Raw genomic sequence first — 18,695 nt, 5'->3', positions numbered from 1 at the left:
ATTACTAAACCTGATTGCATATTTGCATTTTTATCTTACTTGATTGATGGGATGTTGTTATGAATTGTATTGGGTTACAGTGCCGGAAAGAATCGGTATTAGAACCCCAAGAATTATGTAAACTTCTATTGCATGTCATGATGATCTATATACACCGTGCCATGATGGTACCCAGGTGCTAGATGGTATGAGACGTTGATGCACCTGGAATACCTCTCGGGACGATAGGTTTTCATGTAGTATAATTGTGGTTAGGTTTAGTTCCCTATGCTATGACCCTTACCAACATGAATTTAGGTGTTGGGTAACCAATGCACCTGCCACCTGTGGAGAGTGTGAGAAGCCAGGTCAGGGGTAGTCATTGGTTATCGGGGTTTGCCTCTGGGTGATATGAGGCTATAATTAGTGCAGGTCCCATGGTAATAACTGGGGTCTCACTGTGGTGAGAATGGAAGGACCCAAAACAGTGTCTCCCGAGTTATTGCAGTAGCATATATCCTTTGACTTAGAACTATGTGTCAGGTGGAAAAAGGATAATAAATGCATGCACCATAGACTATTTGTGAATTATGTGTGTTTATGCATCCCCCTTCCTCTCACTGGCTCAGTGGAGTTAACCCTATTTGTGCACACTCTTTTAGATGTTGCTGTAGATGATGCTTATCTTGTTAGTCTTGAGGTTCAGTCCTCAGAGTACGATGATATTGGTGCCGAGGATCTAGAGGCTGTGACTGAGGAGCACGGCGATGGATGTCCTTATGACGATTGTGCCTACGGGGCATATTGATGTTGGGATTTGTTCCCTTTTAATTCTTTTGGGGCTTCGTGTCTTTGTATAAACATTGTCTGTATACTTTATATTTTGAGTAGTTATAAGATGGACAGTCGGTATAACTGTTAAACTTATGATGTATCATTTAGTCGATTAAACACTGTAACTACTATTATAAATGCTTTCGCGTATTTTCTGATCATTATGGAATGAAACATTTCCTCTCTTTGCATTATGATATTACTGTGTTTTTAATACTAGTTTATGATTGTGGATTGGGATACTACATCTGTGATCCTGATAGCTTATTGGGATGACATGTGTCATCCTAATCACATTCTTTTATTGTATTATAATCTTTATTACGATAGGATGTGACACCATGCCTTAGCTGAAATTCCAAATTGAGGACACAAAGCCGTGAAGCCTATCGCTGGCCCTATTTGCTAGCCCATGCACACGCTGGCCCTACATGGTTGGCTGTTGCTGCCTACTACTAGTAGGCGTGCCTACATACGCCCCTGGCCCGTGCCGTCATGCCCCTTGTGGTCTACCTTGCGCACGCAATACCATGTCTATGGCTATTGCACTATCATGCCATGTCACGCTCCTGGAACGCCTAGACCTAGTGGGGCCCATGACATCGGATCTAGCTAGGTCCGTGCAAGTTAAACTTAAACATTTACATTAAGACATATATTATGTATGAATCATAACCATTCATGGAGTCTAAAGCTCTACTACCATCGCAGATATTTATTCAAAAGATCCATAACATAATATCCATCAGAGTCATAGTGGAAACATTCAAGGGTTAGGAGTATTAAAATTAAATCCACTAAACCATTCATAAACCCCAATACCCATCAATCGAGTAGTAATACTGTTGGCATCTATCCCTATTATTTATAGTCATCAATTACACATCCTTAAATGTTGTTTATAACACCAATCTAAATATAAGAAATAGAAAAGGTTCTCCTCTTTAATCCGATTGATCTTGCTCAATCACTATTCCTTTACCTTTGACTTTTGTTCATTGATCTGTGAAAACATTTAACAATAATGGGATGAGCTTTATAGTCCAGTGAGCAAGATAAACAATCATGTATAACTATACAGATACATAATTCATAACCATTCCTAGGGTAACATGCATCTTACATCATTTCTATCATTCTTTAAACCATTCATAAGTTACTTAGTTCCATTCTTAGCCTTAGCCACAACTCCCCTTTGGATATGGTATTCCTTTGTGTCAAGCCGTGTCTTTACAAGAGCCTCGATACCTTTCATAGCTTTTATGTCGAGTCATGTATTGGTCTTAGCCTCAATGTCTCTCATATCAATTGTATCGAGTCATGTATTGGCCTCAGCCTCAATGTCTCTTATATCATTTTCATCGAGTTATGTCTTAGCCTTAGCCTCAACGCCTCTTATGACACTATTTCATACCATCCCAAGTCGTCTATTGACTTAGGACTTCAAATGACTTTCTTTCTTTATCCTTGAATATTCATTATGTATTAGAATTACCTTTACATAAACCATTCTTAACATCATGAACATGTACATGATTCATAGGGAGCATATACATTAGTGGCATTCACAATAAGAGTACATGGCATTCATTCCATTCCTTTGTCCATTCATATTCCTATGTAACCATGCACAATAAGAGTACATAACATTCATTCCGATGGAATCTTAGTAATTTTAGGGAAAATTATTGAGAGAGTAAAATCGACATTTTAACTTTGGCTGGTAACCCTGCTTAACGTGAGGGGGAAGATTGACATTTTGACCAAGTTTGGGAAGTCCGTGACATATTAAATACTTACAGGGGATGTCTGTGAAATTTTCCCTTTTTTTTTTTTTAATGTGATGTGATTACCCATGGGAAACCCTTATGTATTGCCATTCTTGTGCTCAATATTATTTATACATCTAACAACATATATAGATGTACAGAAAGATTTTCATGTGATGTAATGGTAAGCCCTATGTGCCAATTTTGACGCTTATGATCAAGTTTTACTTATTGTGAATATACTTATATGTGTTTTGGGTTCATTTGGGCTTGCTTGGATTGATCCCAGATGGGCTGCACTACGATTCGTAAATCCCTATATAATCTAAGGTTAATTTGGTCGTGCCAGGCATAAAAATCCGACCCACATTGTGGCTGAAATTTGATGCCTAATTCACATCACCCTTCTATGTGCATGACACAATTGGGTGCACAGAGACCAGGTAAAGTGTTTTTTTTTTATGAATAAAAATTTAAATTCAACAAAGCATGGAGATCTTCCTCACCCCCCCCCCCAAAAAAAAGAGAAGAAAGAACAAGTTAAAAAAAAAAAAAGAAAGAAAAAAATGCAAGGCGAAAGCTCCACAAAAGAACACCGAACAAACCTATAGCCAAATCAAACTAAAGGGACCACAGCTTCCTATCCTCCATGGCAACCGATGGGAAGGGATGATATTTATTTGGTCACATATTACCCTCAACTCCCGGGGGGGGGGAAATAATATTTATTTGGTCACATCAAACCGTTTAATAAATGGTCAGGTTTTGGTTTCAAATTTGAGACCTTTTGGTTAAACGGTTTAAACCAAACCAAATCATTTAAACCAATGGTAAACTGATTAATATATACATGCAAGATAAGGTTTTTTTTTTTTTGGGGGGTGGGGAGTTAATGTACATGCAAGAGAAGTCATTCATTATTAACATAACAATAACCAATTCAATCAATGTTAAGCTTACATTGATTTGAATTAAATTAAAACATGTAAACAATTATAATCTTACAATTATTATCGATATAAAAATAATCAACTCAATTCAATGCTAATTTCTTTTTTTGCTAAAAGATCACGAATATAAAAGACAAAAAGGATATACAAAAAGACTAGAAAATCTATAAAACAAAAACAGAAACTGCTAGGCCCAATCACCTCCTACGACAAGACCTTCAACGTTAAGTTTACATCTATTTCAATAAAAAAAAGAAAGGAAGAAACTGTTTCAATAAAGAATTAAAGAAAAACCCATTTAAACCATTTAAATAGTTTGAAATCCATTTAAAATCATTTAGCTCGTTTAATAAATCCATTTAAAATCGTAAACCATTGAAACCGAAACTGTTTAAAACCAAAATTGTTTAAAATCGAAACTGTTGCCCTACGCTATTGTACTCTTGTAATTGCTATTCTCTCTCGATCCGTGTTTGTACAATATAATCAGAGGTTATACCAGATCTAAAGGATTGAAAGTGCTAAGAACACTACTAAGGTGCCCAGAAAAAATATTAGCCATAGTAGAAAGGTCATACACTTTCTCACTAGCATCAGTCAACACATACTTTTTTCTAAAAGGATCATGTGTATTAAAAAGAAGAGTAATTTACACATACCACCCCTAAGGTTTAACAAAAGTATAATTTTACCCTCCAATTTTGGATAATTCTGCGTACCCCCCTGAGGTTTACAAACGTTAACACATATACACCCATTCCCTCAGTATATGACTAACAATGTTAAAAATATGATGTGAACTAACAAAATTGCCCTTACAATAAATAAAAGAAAAAAGAGTAAACATCTAGTACACCCCTTGAGGTTTGTTCACTTATCTTGTAGCCCCCCATTATTTAAAATCTTACTTACAGACCCCTGGGATTTGACGGAATACCCATTCCGTTAGGGTGAACCTGTTAAGTAGTGATGTCAGCAGGCCATAAATTCTTAAAAGACCAAAATACCCTTATGGTGACATGAGTTTACCATAATACCCTTTTAGATAAATTAGAATCTATTGGAGGGAAAAATGAGTTTAAGAGTGTTTGGCGGAGGACGGTTGCAGAGACGCCGGAAAAGAGGAAGAAGAAGAAGAAGAAAGGAAAATCGGTTTTTGTTCTTCTAGAGGTCAGCGGCCATGGCTGGAATAAGGGAGAAATGGGTTTTTTTGGTTTTTGGTTTTTAGGTTCAGAAATGGAGATGGGTTTCGGTGGTTCTTCTGCGCAAGGTTAGTTGTTACTATCTTGTCATTCTCCTGTAATCCTTTAAAAACAAACACTTTGCTTTTCTCTCCTTTAATTTCATTTATGAATCTAGTCAATGAATGAGCAAGCAGTAGTAGCTTTGAATGTGGTGGATGGTCAATTTTTGTTGGTCAAACTATGGTCCAAGGATCAAACCATGGTTTCCTAGGGAAACCAATTAACTGAAAATTAGGGTTTTGCACATCCTGGGTTATCCCATGGTGTCCCATGGGTGCCCCATTTTAATTTTAGGGTTTCCCATGGTTGCCCATGGGAACCCTGGTGCATCCCTTTCAGTGTTTCTCCTTCCCTCATGTGTCCCATGTAATTTTAGAACACATTAGGGACAGAGAAAAATACATCTCTAGTCATCACATGGCAAGAGGGATCCATCCCATACTCGAATGCACAGTGGAAATAAATTGATTCGAGTTTCTTTCACATCCCATAAATATTAAATAATTAAAACTGAAGGAATCAATCAAGAATTGCTAATCTGGTGAGCCTCAAGTGTTGCTCCTCTAATAGACAATGGTTCTTCCTCCAGTGAGCGCTCCAAGTAAACAGATCTGAACCTCCAATGGTGCTACCAAGGTTCTTCAAGCCAATCCCAGATGCTCTCAAATTCTTCAGCACAGATCTAGGGTTTCACAAACCCTAACTCTCAAACACAGGTGAGAGAAACTAGAAGAAGAAGGAGAGAGATCACAAGAGGAAGAGAGAGAGACCAAAACGCAGGAGAGAGGGGGCCAGGCTGAAACGCAGAGCACTCTGTGCCCCCTCTGCATTTTGGTCCCCTTATATAGATGAGGGTTTAATTAAAACCCTGATGGATTATTTTAATCCCAATGAGAGTTTGTCTCTCTCTCTCAGTTTGGCAGTTCTGTTTAAACTCAGAGTGCTTAAAAAAGGTGAAGAAGCAGAATCTAATAGGGAAAGTATTAATTAGTTACTTTATTTAATATTTATGGATAATTACAATTAGCACCATATCCATTAATTAAATAAAGAACCAATTAAAATAGCAAATTCTAAATAACTCCCTATATGATAACAATTTATCATATACAACCCCCCCACTAATCAATACCATCATTATGGAATCTAGGGCATGTACACATGTACTGCCAAACCCTAATCCATAGTACATGTCCATATAAGAGCGTTTGTGCATCTGATCGGGTCCCGCAAAAACTCGATATAACACTTTGTTCAAATAATAATAATTATATATAATCTATTATTTTATGTAAAATAGATTTTTGCAAAACCATTTCCAAAACGGCACTGGATCCAAATTCTGATCCGACCATACACAGACAGTCTCAATCTTGGTGTTCCCCAATCGGGCAGTGGTGACCATGTCAGATAACTCCTTCACTCACAAAGTGTTCACGTATTCCCAGAACATCAGCTTTGACTCGCTTGAGTCTCAGTCATTGATGAACCAAATAATGCGATCACACTTTGTAGCGACAGGGTTCTCTCAGGCAAAGGTTGTCGGTGACACATGTCTATCTCTTCCTACATCTGGCAGTAATACATGAGGGAATCGACAAAGTAGATTCTTCGCCAATGCACACATCAAACATGTGAGCACTCACATTCGTACCCTGACATCACATGTCTAGGCATTCCCAATGCGACAACCATATGATAAGGGTGCCCAGCCCAAACCCTAGTCGTGACTACCATTTTAAGTAAAACTTACGAATACATAATGCTCAAAAAGTTTACATCGCATGTGACAATATTAAACTAAAATGTATAAAAGTTCAATACAAAGGTGAATCGGGTTGAACCGGACCGAACCGGGTTTGATGGACACACACTTGTCCAACAATTTTGATGTCCACATTTATTTTTTCTACATTAATCTCTTGCAACTTACTTGATTTGGGGAAAATACGAGGAAGGAGAGAAGAAGAATCTGTGTAATGTTTGGATTTCTCCAATTTCGTAGTCCCTACAAAGTCACCTAATCAAATCCCAGTTATTATTCCCATGGATGGATTCTCTCACTCGGGATCCATATCGGGGTTTTGTTTTTTCCATCCTCCGCCCTTGCTTATTCTTCTTCTTCGTTTGTGCTGCCCAAAATTCATTGAAACAGTGTCGCTATTTTCTAAGTCTTGGACAATAAGCTGCCAGTAAAAAAAGGAAATGGGAGATGGAAAGAAGAAATGGAGCTCACAATAGAGAACCGGAAAAAAAAAATAGAAGGGAGAAGGTAGAAGAAAAGGATGGTTCCAGTTGGAATGGAAAAAAGGAAAATGAGATGGAATTGGTCAGTCAATAGGAGAGGGTTAGGGGGTTACCAAAGAGGAAAAAGGAGAAGCAGAAGAAGAGGTGGTGCTGCTATGGACGTTGGTTCTCCCCAACTCAGCTCAGGTAGCTTCGGCCATGATTCTCTCCAAAACCCTTTTTGGGTCCTCCTCAAAAACTATTTTTTTGTAATGGTCATTTTAATAGTTTTGGCTATTTTAGAAGAAGATGTACAAAGGCTATTTTGGTCTTTTACATTATAAAACTAACACCTAACTAACACCGTGAGATTTATGGGTCCGTAAGTAAGGTTTTAAATAATGGGGGGCTACAAGATAGGTGAACAAACCTCAGGGGGTGTACTAGATGTTTACGCAAGAAAAAAAACCTGACACTTATCTTTCTTGAAGGTGGGTAGCAAGACTACTCTGAGGCAGGACTTGGTCTGTGGTCTTGAAATCAGGGCTTTCCATAGGCTCACCAGGTTGAATCTTTGTGATGTTGATCTTCTGAAGAAGGAAATGAATGAAACATAAGTTCCAATGTCCTATTCTGGTAACGGTATTCCTGAGAAATCAATCCGCAAGGCTACCTTGGCGGAAATTCTCTATAGATTGCTTAATTTCTTGAAGCCCGAGTCCTTCCAAGGAGCTGTTAAAGCAATCAATGAGAGGATTCTTTCTGTATTGGATGTTTCAGACTCTGGTAGGGTGGATTTGGGCATGTTCTATGCTGTTTTTGCTCCCATTTGTAATGGCCTTCCTGCAAGACGCAAGGGACCAGGTTGTCTTTGATGCTGGAACTCCATGGAGAAGCGGATGTTTCACCAGTCTCCTTTTCAGAGTTCCTCGAGATATTTGATGACTGAGAGTGGGGTTTTGGAACAATGTCTACTCTGTTAAAGCTTGAAACTGGGGACAGAACACGCCATGGTCGCTATTCTTGCTCTCTGTGCTGCTACCCCATTATTGGGTCTCGTTTCAAGGAGATGAAACTGCATTTCAGTTTGTGTAGTCAATGGTATTGTGAAGGGAAGGTACCTTCTGCATTCAAGTAGGAAGATTATAAATTCAAGGAGTATAGGACTGAGGGTGAAGCCATGAAAGATAAATTCATGTTCTTCAGTTTGAATTCTAAATGCTCATCAGAAACTGATCCATAACTAGTAATTGTTGGAAGTCCTTGTAATTTTCTCCAAAATTGTACCCTTGTATTAGTTGCAGGTTTTTTTTTTTTTTAATTCTAATTAAAGGAATTGATACAAAAAACCTGCAGATTTGGGGAAGATGGGTTGCAGGGTTTTTTTTTTTTTTAAAAAAAAATTTCTTGTAAGGGCAATTTTGTCCGTTTACATCATATTTTTAACGTTGTTAGTCATAAACTGGCGGAATGGGTGTACATGTTAATGTTTGTAAACCTCATGGGGGTATGCAAAATTATCCAAAACTAGGGGGTAAAATTATACTTTCGTTAAACCTCAGGGGTGGTGTGTAAATTACCCAAAAGAATGGAAAAAATGTACAAGAGAAAAAGCCCAAGAAACACCTGGCAAGGAAATTAGGACCAACCCAAAAAAAAAAAAAAAAAAACAAAAAAAAAAATTCAACCAATCCAACTAGCCCTTTCCACCTTCGGCAATGCCATCGGTAGGGGTGACTAGCCAGCTACATCAGAAAAGATGAAGAAACCAAAATTAGCAACCGCGAAACCGCGGTCTGCCTAGAACATCTATGTGAAGGTCTTGCATAACCAACAGAGAGAATGTGATCATTGTGGATGACACCTCAAGTTTTGCTACAGATTTTGCTACACATTTAGTGGTGGTACCAAGATTTGCCAGTCATCAAACTCCTATTGATAGGCCAGTGGACTCAAATCATTTGTCATACCAAAGAATAGGAAGATGAATGCCCCAATCATCATAATCAAAGAAACCGTAGTCTGCCTAGAACATCCATATGAAGGTCTTGCATAACCAATGGAGGCAATGGCAAGGTGATCTCATCTTTTAGAGTCTTTATTGGCGTTTCCACAAATTTTGTTGCAGAGTGTCGTGCACTAATTTTGGGATTGGAACAAGCCAGAGATCTTCATCTTCCCAAGGTATGGATTGAGTGTGATTTGGTTGCAGTGGTGTTTATGGTCTTGAAGCAAATGGTTCCTTGGTTTGTATGGCAGCAATGAGTTTCTCTTCAGTGTTTTCTCGGGAATATTGACTGGAAAATTACTCACTGGTTTCAGGAGGCCAAACTGATTGTGGATTTTCTTGCAAAGTTGGTTGCTCAATATGAGATTTCAACTCCCATTGGCTTGTGGACAGGTCCAGTGGAAGATAAACTTAGAGTAGATGCTCAAAAAAGACCAAGATTCCGGTTGTGCTAATTTCCGGAATTTTTTATTTTGTCTTTTTGGTCACTAGTGGTCTACGCTTTTGATGGCTTTGCCGTTGGTGGGGGGATCATCGAGTTGATTCTGTTTTTGTTTCTGGTTGCTCCAGATTCTCTATATTCTTTTTTTTCCTCTTTGTTAATATACATGACCTTTTAGCAAAGAAAATGGAGGGAATATGATCAAATTACAGGATAGTAGGTTTAGTTTATTTTTTTAATCCTTCTAGGGGTATTTGCCAAGGATTTCCTCTTAGTCTGTACTTATTTGTTATAGTTATGGAAGACTTATCTAGACTTCTTAATGTTCATTGTGAGTTTAACTTCTTCAAGGGGATTAATGTTGGTAGAGGGATCCGGCTCCTCTGTAGCACGGGGTCGTGCTACATATCTTGTGGCACGGCACCAGAGCTTGCCACGTGGACAAGCTCCCATTTGGGCGACACAGATCGAGTTCAAAATCTGAATTTCAAAATTAAGAAATCCTCCTATCCATCGCATGTGCACCACACTCAGGATTTCCATGTCAAACAGGACCGAAACCTACATTGAAATAGAAAACTTCCTTAACGGTTTGGTTTTGAATTGGCCTGCAACAGACCGAACCAAACTAATTGTTTGACACGTGAGGTAATAAGAAATTAATGAGGTTAATTATTTATCATTTGTTTTGTTTTGTAAGGCACATATACTCACACCATAATAGACTTTTTCCATCATCTGGATGTATATCTCTTTTTGGACAACCAGGTTTCTCATTGTTATAACTTTACCTTGTTTTTTGGGATAAAGATTATAGACAATTCGTGTGGTGCTTATTGGATATTTTGTATTTATGCACCCCGCAGCCATCTTTGAGATTGAGGTTTTGGAATGGCCTTGCCTCAACAAGGTTTAGGTGTATTATAACATATTATTATGATGTACCTACACACACCCACGATAAGATTTCCAATATGTATTTAATTATTTACGACGGTATTATTTTACCGTTGTAATAGAGTGACTTTTAATGATGGGATAATAATTTTCGTTGTTTAGGATCTTATTAACTAGGGTAATAAAATACCGTCGTGAAAGATAAGACTTTAAACCATGGTATTTTATTCCCATCGTAATAAAGTATATATTTACAACGGAATATAAAGTCCGGCGTGTTAGATCTTTTTTAATACAGTAATGTAATACCGTCGTGAAAGATAGGATTTTTAGCCATGGAATTGAATTTCCATTGTAAATAAGTCTTTTTGCAATGAGAAAAAAAATTCCATCGTAAATGACCATTTTTCTTGCAGTGCATCCTTTCTTCAATACCTGAACCCTTCTGTATCATAGGTGATTTCAATGAAGTACTATCCCAAACTGTGAAGATGGTAGGAACTCCATTTCACTTCACATCTTCAACCTTCTCCCTAAATGATATTATTATTAATTTCTCTCTTGAAGAAGTAAAAACTTTTGTTCCCCATAAACCTGGTCAAACCGCCATAAACCATCTAACCTCATAAAGAATGTCTGGACCTAGCCTTCTGGTCACCTCTCTGGTTTAAATTCTTCCCCCTCACTTCTCTGAAGAAACTCTCTTCCATCTATTCAGACCATAACCCTTTAATCCTAAACACTCTTTCTCTTAGACCTTCCTTTAGAAAGCTGTTCCATTTTCAACTTGCTTGGACTCACCATTCAGACGTTTCTAATATCTGTAGGATCTTCTGGTTAGTCCCTTCAAGGGATCCTTTTCATTGTCATTTGATCTCTTTTTCTAATTTTCTTTGAGGTTGGAACAAAAACATTTTTGGCCATATTGAGCTTTTGAATAACAATCTTTGTTCTATATTTGAAACGCTTGAAAACCTTGATTCCCCTCCTGGTGACTCCCTTGCGTCTATTTCAAACAATTTTAAATGGGTTTTTTATGTTGAGGAAGCATTTTGACTCAAAAAATCTAGACATAGTTATATCAGGGATGGTGATAGAAACACAAGATTCTATCATTCAATGGTTAAAACTAATCTGAAAAGAAGAAGAATTGATCATATAGTTCTGGATAATGGTGAAAAAGTTTCCAATCCTAATGATATTGCCCATGCCTTTGCTAACCATTTACGCAAGGTTTTTACATCTTCAAACCCTCTGGATGCTGGTTTTGTGGAATGCTTTTTTTCTCCTATTGTTTCTTCTGAGCAGTATAGTATTTTATGTGACCCCCCTCCTCTTTGGAGGAAATTAAAAAAGTTGTGTTTGTTATGGGCCCCCTCAAAGCTCTTGGAATTGATGGTTTTCAAGCTTGTTTTTAAAAAAAAATTCTAGGATGTGATAAAAGATGATTTACAAATTTTTATCAATAATTGTTTTTCCTCCCTTAATCTACCTGAGGGAATCAATCACACTCTAATTTGTCTCATTCCAAAATTTGATTCTACTTCCAAGCTTGGGGATTTTAGACCTATTAGTCTGTGTACTGTGAGTTATAAGATAATTGCAAAAATTATTGCCAACAGATTAAAGTCTTTTCTCCCCTTGTTCATCTCCCCATGCCAGGCTGCTTTTGTGGCAGGTCGTCGAATTTCTGATAACATTGTCATTGCACAAGAAATTTTCACTTTCTTAACTCCAAGAAAGGCAAGCTCGGGTATGTTGCCATCAAAATCGATATGTCTAGAGCCTATGATAGGATCGAATGGTCTATCCTTAAGTTCCTTGGCTTTGGAAATCGTTGGTACGAACTACTTCTTGCTTTGGTTTCCTCCCCTTCCTTCTCCATCAAATTTGAGGGGAGTCCCTTTGGTCTTTTCAAGGGCTCTAGGGGTATGAGATAGAGTTGTCCTCTTAGTCCCTACCTGTTTATCTCGGGCATGGAGGTGTTGTCTCGATTGATGCCCGCATACAGGGAACTGAACCTCTTCCAGGGAATCAAAGTAGCTAGAATTGCTCCTGAGATTGCTCACTTATTGTTTGCTGATGACATTTTCATTTTTTGTAGAGTTGTGCCTGAGGACCTTTTAACAATTAAGGATATCCTTGATTTGTTTTTTGATCTTTCGGGCCAAGAGATAAATCTCTCTAAAAGTGAAATACATGTTAGCAAGAATGTCGCTCTGGCAGAAAAATCCCGTCTTTGTTTCATCCTTGTCATTTCTGAAACGTCAAAAGAAACAAATTATCTTGGAACTAAATTGTTTCCCCATAGATCTAAAGGTAAATGTTTAACCCCTCTGGTTGATAGGATAAATAATAGATTGTCTTCTTGGAAATCTAACTTTCTTTCTTTTGCAGGGTGCAGTGTTCTAATCAAATCAATGTTGGGATCTTTACTTGCATATCTCATGAATTGTTTCTATTTTCCCCAAAACATATGCAGAAAATTGATTCCATTTGTCATAATTTTTGGAACGGGGGTTTTGAAGGAAAAAGGAAAAATTCTCTTGTTTCCGGTAAGAAAATTAGTCATCCCATTTCTGAAGGCGGTCTAAGATTTAGGAAAGCTAGAGTTCAAAATGAGGCTCTTCTCCTAAAATTAGGTTGGAGATTACTGGCTGAAGGCAATGCCCTGTGGGCAAGGACTCTTAAAGCCCATTATTTTCCCAACTCCTCCCTTTTTGATCCCAGAACCGCCTTAAAAAAAAATTTCCTGGATCTGGAACAGTATTACAAAAATTATCAGTCCTTTAAGATCCTTTAGCTTCAAAAGGATTGGTAATGGTCAAGAGACTTTCTTTTGGACTGACCCTTGGATCCCTTCCATTCCTTCATTTACAATCCACCCAAACTCTTCCCAAAGAACCTTTTCTGAAAAAGTTTGCTTGTTTATAAATAATCTCACTTGGGAAACTGACCGGCTTAGAGCGTCTGCCTCGTCTTTAGTCTCTATTATTACCAATATTCCCCATATCTGATTCTAGTGATAGCTGGTGGTGCACTTAAGCTAAGGATGTCCGTTTTAGCACTTAGCGTGCGATTAATTTTCTTCACTCTCACTCCACTAATCATGATTTCTCTACTTTCGCTTGGTGGAATTTTTTTTAGAAACTCAAATTGCATCGTAAGTTTAAAATGTTTTTCTGGTGTGTGTTAAATGCAGGGCTTCCAGTTAAGGATATTGTTTTGAAATGGATTTAGATCGATCCCACTTGTGCTCTCTGTGGCACTTGTAATGAGACCCTCTGGCATATCTTCTTCTCCTATGATTGGGTTAAACATATCTGGACACCTGGTCCTTTGGGTCTGAGAACCGAGTTTCTTACCCACCCCTCTATGAAACATTTCTTCATATCTACTCTCCTGACTCGAAGGCTTGATAAACCCACTCCCAACTGCCTTTTTTCTATTTTCATTACCACTTGTTATTTTATTTGGGAAATTAGAAACAATGTTTGTTTTAAGTCAATTAAGCCTAATCCTCTCATGCTTTTGAGAAGGGTAGCAATCTGGTTGCAAGATCTCAATATTTCCCCCACCCCAATTTCATCCCTGATTGTAAATAACTCTAGTGAGAAGGACTTGCTTAAATCTTCCATGCCTGATTTACCTATTTTAGAATTTCCTGTTTTGTTATCCGCAGAGTTTGATTCCAGAGACCTAGATTTTTTTGGATGAGCTTTTGGCATTTTGTTAGATGGCCAATTCATTTTGCTCACTACAGGTTTGAATAAGGACCATCATGTTTTGGAACCGGAGCTGGTTGGTTTAACTACTTAGATTTTGCATCTAAGAGAGGTTTGAAGCTGAAAGAAGTTTGGTGCTTTGACAAAACGCTGCCTGGAGTTCTTCCAACTCCATCCCAATCTCCATGGCCTTATGAACTCTTAACCCGTTTTTTGCAGATCTCGGTCAAGTCTAAGGATAACACATTTCGGTCTACATTGAACGATCATTTACTAGCCTGGCTAAAATTTAGGGCTAGCTTAGCTAATAAACAGGATTTACCTTCTATTTATGAACATTGTACTAATTTGCAATCTTTTTAGTTAATATAAATCTTTTTTCTTTTTTATCAAAAAAAAAGAAAAAAAAAACTTTAACTGGTCGCTGTGCCATGGTTCTAAATCTCGGATCGGCCGATATCGACCGGATCAGATCGGTATCGGTTGAGGCTGATCCCAAGATTAGACTGATACAACAAGGTTTGACTGGATTGTTCCTTGGATCGGTCAACTTGGTTGGATTAGCCAATCCGATCCGACTGAATATTTTTATTTTTTTTCAAAGTTTTTATGTTTTTTTTATATTATCTTGACCGATATTGACCGATACCAACCGATATTGACAGATCCGATCTAGTCGAGACATGACCCAATCCATAAAAAATGATTTCGGGGGGTTTTTGACCGATCTTGACCGATTTGTACCGATCCGATCGCAATCAGAAAAGATTTTGACATTGACCGATACCGAGTCCAATACCTGGATTTTGAACATTGCTCTATGTTCCTAATTGTGTCACATAGAAGGTTGATGTGAATTAAGCATAAAATTTCAGCTACAATGTGGGTCGGGTTTCGATGCCTGGCCAGACCAAATTAACCTTAGATTATATAGGGATTTACAAATCGTAGTGTAGCCCATCTGGGATCAATCCAAGCAAGCCCAAATGAATCCAAAACACATATAAGTATACTCACAATAAGTAAAATTTGATCACAAGCATCAAGATTGGCATATAGGGCTTACCTTTACATCACATGAAAATCTTTCTTTACATCTATATATGTCGTTAGATGTATAAACAATATTACGCACAAGAATGGCAATACATAAGGGCTTCCCATGGGTAATCACATAACATTAAAAAAAAAAAAAAAAAACATATTGGAATGCTTATGTACATACATGGGGAGGATAAACATTACTGTGAAATTGTAATCTAATTAACTAGATGAGGAATCACATTTTGCAGAATGGCATTGGCAATGTTTTGGTAAGCTGCTTGTGTTGAGTGAATGGCATCAAAGAAAATATACTTGGAAGAGTCTGAGCACACTGGCGTCACACTATTGCACAGACCAGCAATCTCTATGTATCCGGTCCCACAACACCCTTGTATAGTATGCTCAAAACCTAATTAATAGAACCAATTCCAATTTATCAATCAGGCGGAACACATACATCATAAGCCTATAAAGCTAATCAAACAAGAATAATTAAATCACAATTGTGTAGTTACCATATTTCTTGGGATAGAGAATCATGTCCATCAAGGGAGTGTAGATGTCCGCATAAGCAAGTTTGGCACCAGGGAGTGTAGCTTCCCACCTTGTGATATAACCTTGAAGCTTGGCATTGTAGGACTGTGAATCCACATTCTGTTCATCTACACACTTATGTTGTAGTATGTTAGGACCCGGTGTGATTGTACCCACTGTCACTTGAATCGGCAAACAACCAACCGGTGGAAGACCTGTTATTGTAATCTTTCTTGCTCCATTTCTATATAGACCCTGTAATTAATTTACATAACAATATTAATGAAATAAGAAGCTAAAGATTCTATGTGCTCAATTCTTTAATATATTTTTCATTCATCTCAAGAAAATAAAATAAAAAAAATTTTATATACGTACCTTGACAAAAGTCTCAAGGTTTCTGAGAAGGAAATCCTGGTAACCCGACAACGAATACCCCACCCTCCTTGTGGGTATATCGTAATAGTTAAACAACATATCGTTGGTTGAAGCACCAATTGTGAATATGGCATTCTGGATTATATCAGCTGCAGTGGCATTGCCTACTGTAGCCTGGATCCGAGCTACGCATTTTTGGAACTCAACCAATTGAGTTGACATGTGTATTACATTTCCTAAGTTAGCAGTCATGTTGTCCAATCCGGTACCAGCAGAGGAAAAATTGACATCGGTGAGCAAGTCGTGGTTGGTGATGTTGGGATCAAGGTAGGCTGGCACAGAATCCTTAATCCCTAGACTCGAAACAATTATGTCCGTAATGAGTTTTCCATATGTGAAACGGCTGGTAGCGATACCACCTTTGAAGTCACGGCCATATGGTGGATGATCACCTCGGAGTGAGGTGGTCAATCTGTCATTATTGCCTGGGTCTAAAGTTGAATCACCGAAAACAAAGAAAGCAGTAATATTGTAATTCTTAGGATTAATTTGAGAAGAAGCCACTACTACAAGAAGATTAGAGAAAGAGGAGACACTAACTAGAGTGAAGAAGAATAAGGTGATAGAAATGGTACGTACTTTCTCCATGGTCAATCAATCGAGAACACGTACCACTACAGATTGATCAACCAATTCACACTCACCACCACCACGTACTGCAATTATTTACACTGGTCTAATTCTTACATATATAGGCTTTGATAGAAAGAGTTTGGTAGAATTAGGGGTGCTAGTTTGGCCCTGTCAGTCCGAACCCACCCTGAGCCCAAACAGGGCCTGGGCTGAGATATTTGGCCTTGAGGGCGGGTCAGGGCTGGAAATTTCTGGCCCTGAGTTAGGGTCGGGTCGGGTTAGGGTTGAGGCCTCGAGCTAAGCTTGGCCCCCGGCCCGACCCTGATTTAAGTTATACTATAAAATATATATTGATATAATTTATACATTGTAAACTTTAAATTTCACCCACATTTTTTTATATAATATATTATATATGAAGACAATAAGTGTTATAATATATTTTAGGGAAGTAGTTCTCTGTCTGGGAGTGTGGCCTACACCAGCACTCCCATGTGTCTATCTCTCTCCTCATCCAAAGAAGAGGGCAGAGATGTCTTTTCACATAAGGAGGAGAGAGACAGACTCATGGGAGTGCTGGCATAGGCCACACTCCCGGACAGAGAACTTTTTCCTTATATTTTATCATATTCTTATTTTGTATAAAATTGATAATGTTTTTCCCGGCCCATTCTAGCCCATGCATTTCTTTTCCCCTCCCCAATTAGGGTCAGGGTTGGATTTTTTGGCCCTGAGTCAGGTCGGGTTGGGCCTGGGCCCAGCTAAGGGGACTTAGGGTTGGGCTAGGGTTCTATAAAGCCCGGCCCAACCCGACCCTATTCCAGCCCTAGGTAGAATGGACCCGACCATGTGGACTACATGGCTCGGATAGGTGTGATTTGTTGACTTATTATCCAACATACTCACTCGATTAACCATAACCTTTCCTCTTCTCTCATCTCTAATCCCGCCTTTTGAAGCGCCACGACTATAGCATAGAGCAATGTTTTCGGTTTAAACGATTTTGGTTTTAAACGGTTTCGGTTTCAAAGGTTTATGGTTTTAAATGGATTTATTAAATAATCTAAATGGTTTTAAACGCTTTTTTTTTTTAATTATTATTGAAATACATGCAAACTTAACATTGAGGGTCTTATCATAGGAGGTGATTGGACCTTGCAGTTCTTGATTTTGTTTTCTAGATTTCCTTGTCTTTTTGTATATCCTAATTCTCTTTTATATACATGATCTTTTAACCATAAAAAAAAAAAAACATTATATTGGATTGATTTGAATTTTTTTATATCTATAATACTTATAAGGTTATAATAATTGTTTACAAGTTTTAATTTTTTATTCAAGTTAATGTAAACTTAATATTGATTGAATTGATTATTGTTATTTTAATTATGAATGACTTATCTTGCATGTATATATTAACCGATTTACATAAACGGTTTATAGTTGGTTTAAACGATTTGATTAGGTTTAAACCGTTTAACCAAACAGACTCAAATTTAAAACCAAAACTTAGCCATTTATTAAATGGTTAGATGTGACCAAATAAATATCATCCCCCCCCCCCCCTCTCTCCCCGGAGTTAAGGGTAATATGTGACCAAATAAATATCATCACTCCCGTCGATTGCCTTGAAGGGTAGGAGGGTGTGGTCTCTATCTGAATCAAAGAATTTCTCTGTTGTGTTACAAAATGGTTTTCTTCCTCGAACGTTTATATTTGGATGGAGGCTGACTCATGTTTTTTTGACCAAAAGACTAGCTCATGGTTGCTTTTCTACGTAAGTATATTCACAATAAGTAAAATTGGATCACGAGCTTCAAGATTGGCACATAGGGTTTACCATTACATCACATCACATGGAAACCTTTCTTTACATCTATAAATGTCGTTAGATGTATAAATAATCAGCATAAGAATGACAATCCATAAGGGCTTCCCATAGGTAAATTTCACATTTGGATCAGTTGTTTCAAACTATCGTGTCATAGAAAATTAAAAAAAGAAAACCACATTGGGATGCTTATGTAAATAA

At 37.8% G+C, this 18,695-nt stretch overlaps 1 protein-coding gene across 1 annotated transcript; it reads right to left on the bottom strand.

Moving 5' to 3' along the window:
* Positions 1–16,018: 16,018 nt before the first annotated feature.
* Positions 16,019–16,678, bottom strand: LOC122650626 (GDSL esterase/lipase At5g45960-like). Its single transcript, XM_043844026.1, has one exon. The coding sequence runs from the start codon at positions 16,676–16,678 to the stop codon at positions 16,019–16,021; it is 660 nt and encodes a 219-aa protein (XP_043699961.1).
* Positions 16,679–18,695: the final 2,017 nt, after the last annotated feature.

Source organism: Telopea speciosissima, chromosome 2 (assembly GCF_018873765.1).
Source record: "Telopea speciosissima isolate NSW1024214 ecotype Mountain lineage chromosome 2, Tspe_v1, whole genome shotgun sequence".
Taxonomy (NCBI): domain Eukaryota; kingdom Viridiplantae; phylum Streptophyta; class Magnoliopsida; order Proteales; family Proteaceae; genus Telopea; species Telopea speciosissima.
Note: the sequence above shows the minus strand (reverse complement) of the source record. Positions and strands in the feature narration are given on the sequence as shown.

Coding starts and splice junctions, on each gene's coding strand:
- LOC122650626 (XM_043844026.1), bottom strand. CDS start 16,678: ATGGAGAAAGTACGTACCATTTCTATCACCTTATTCTTCTTCACTCTA.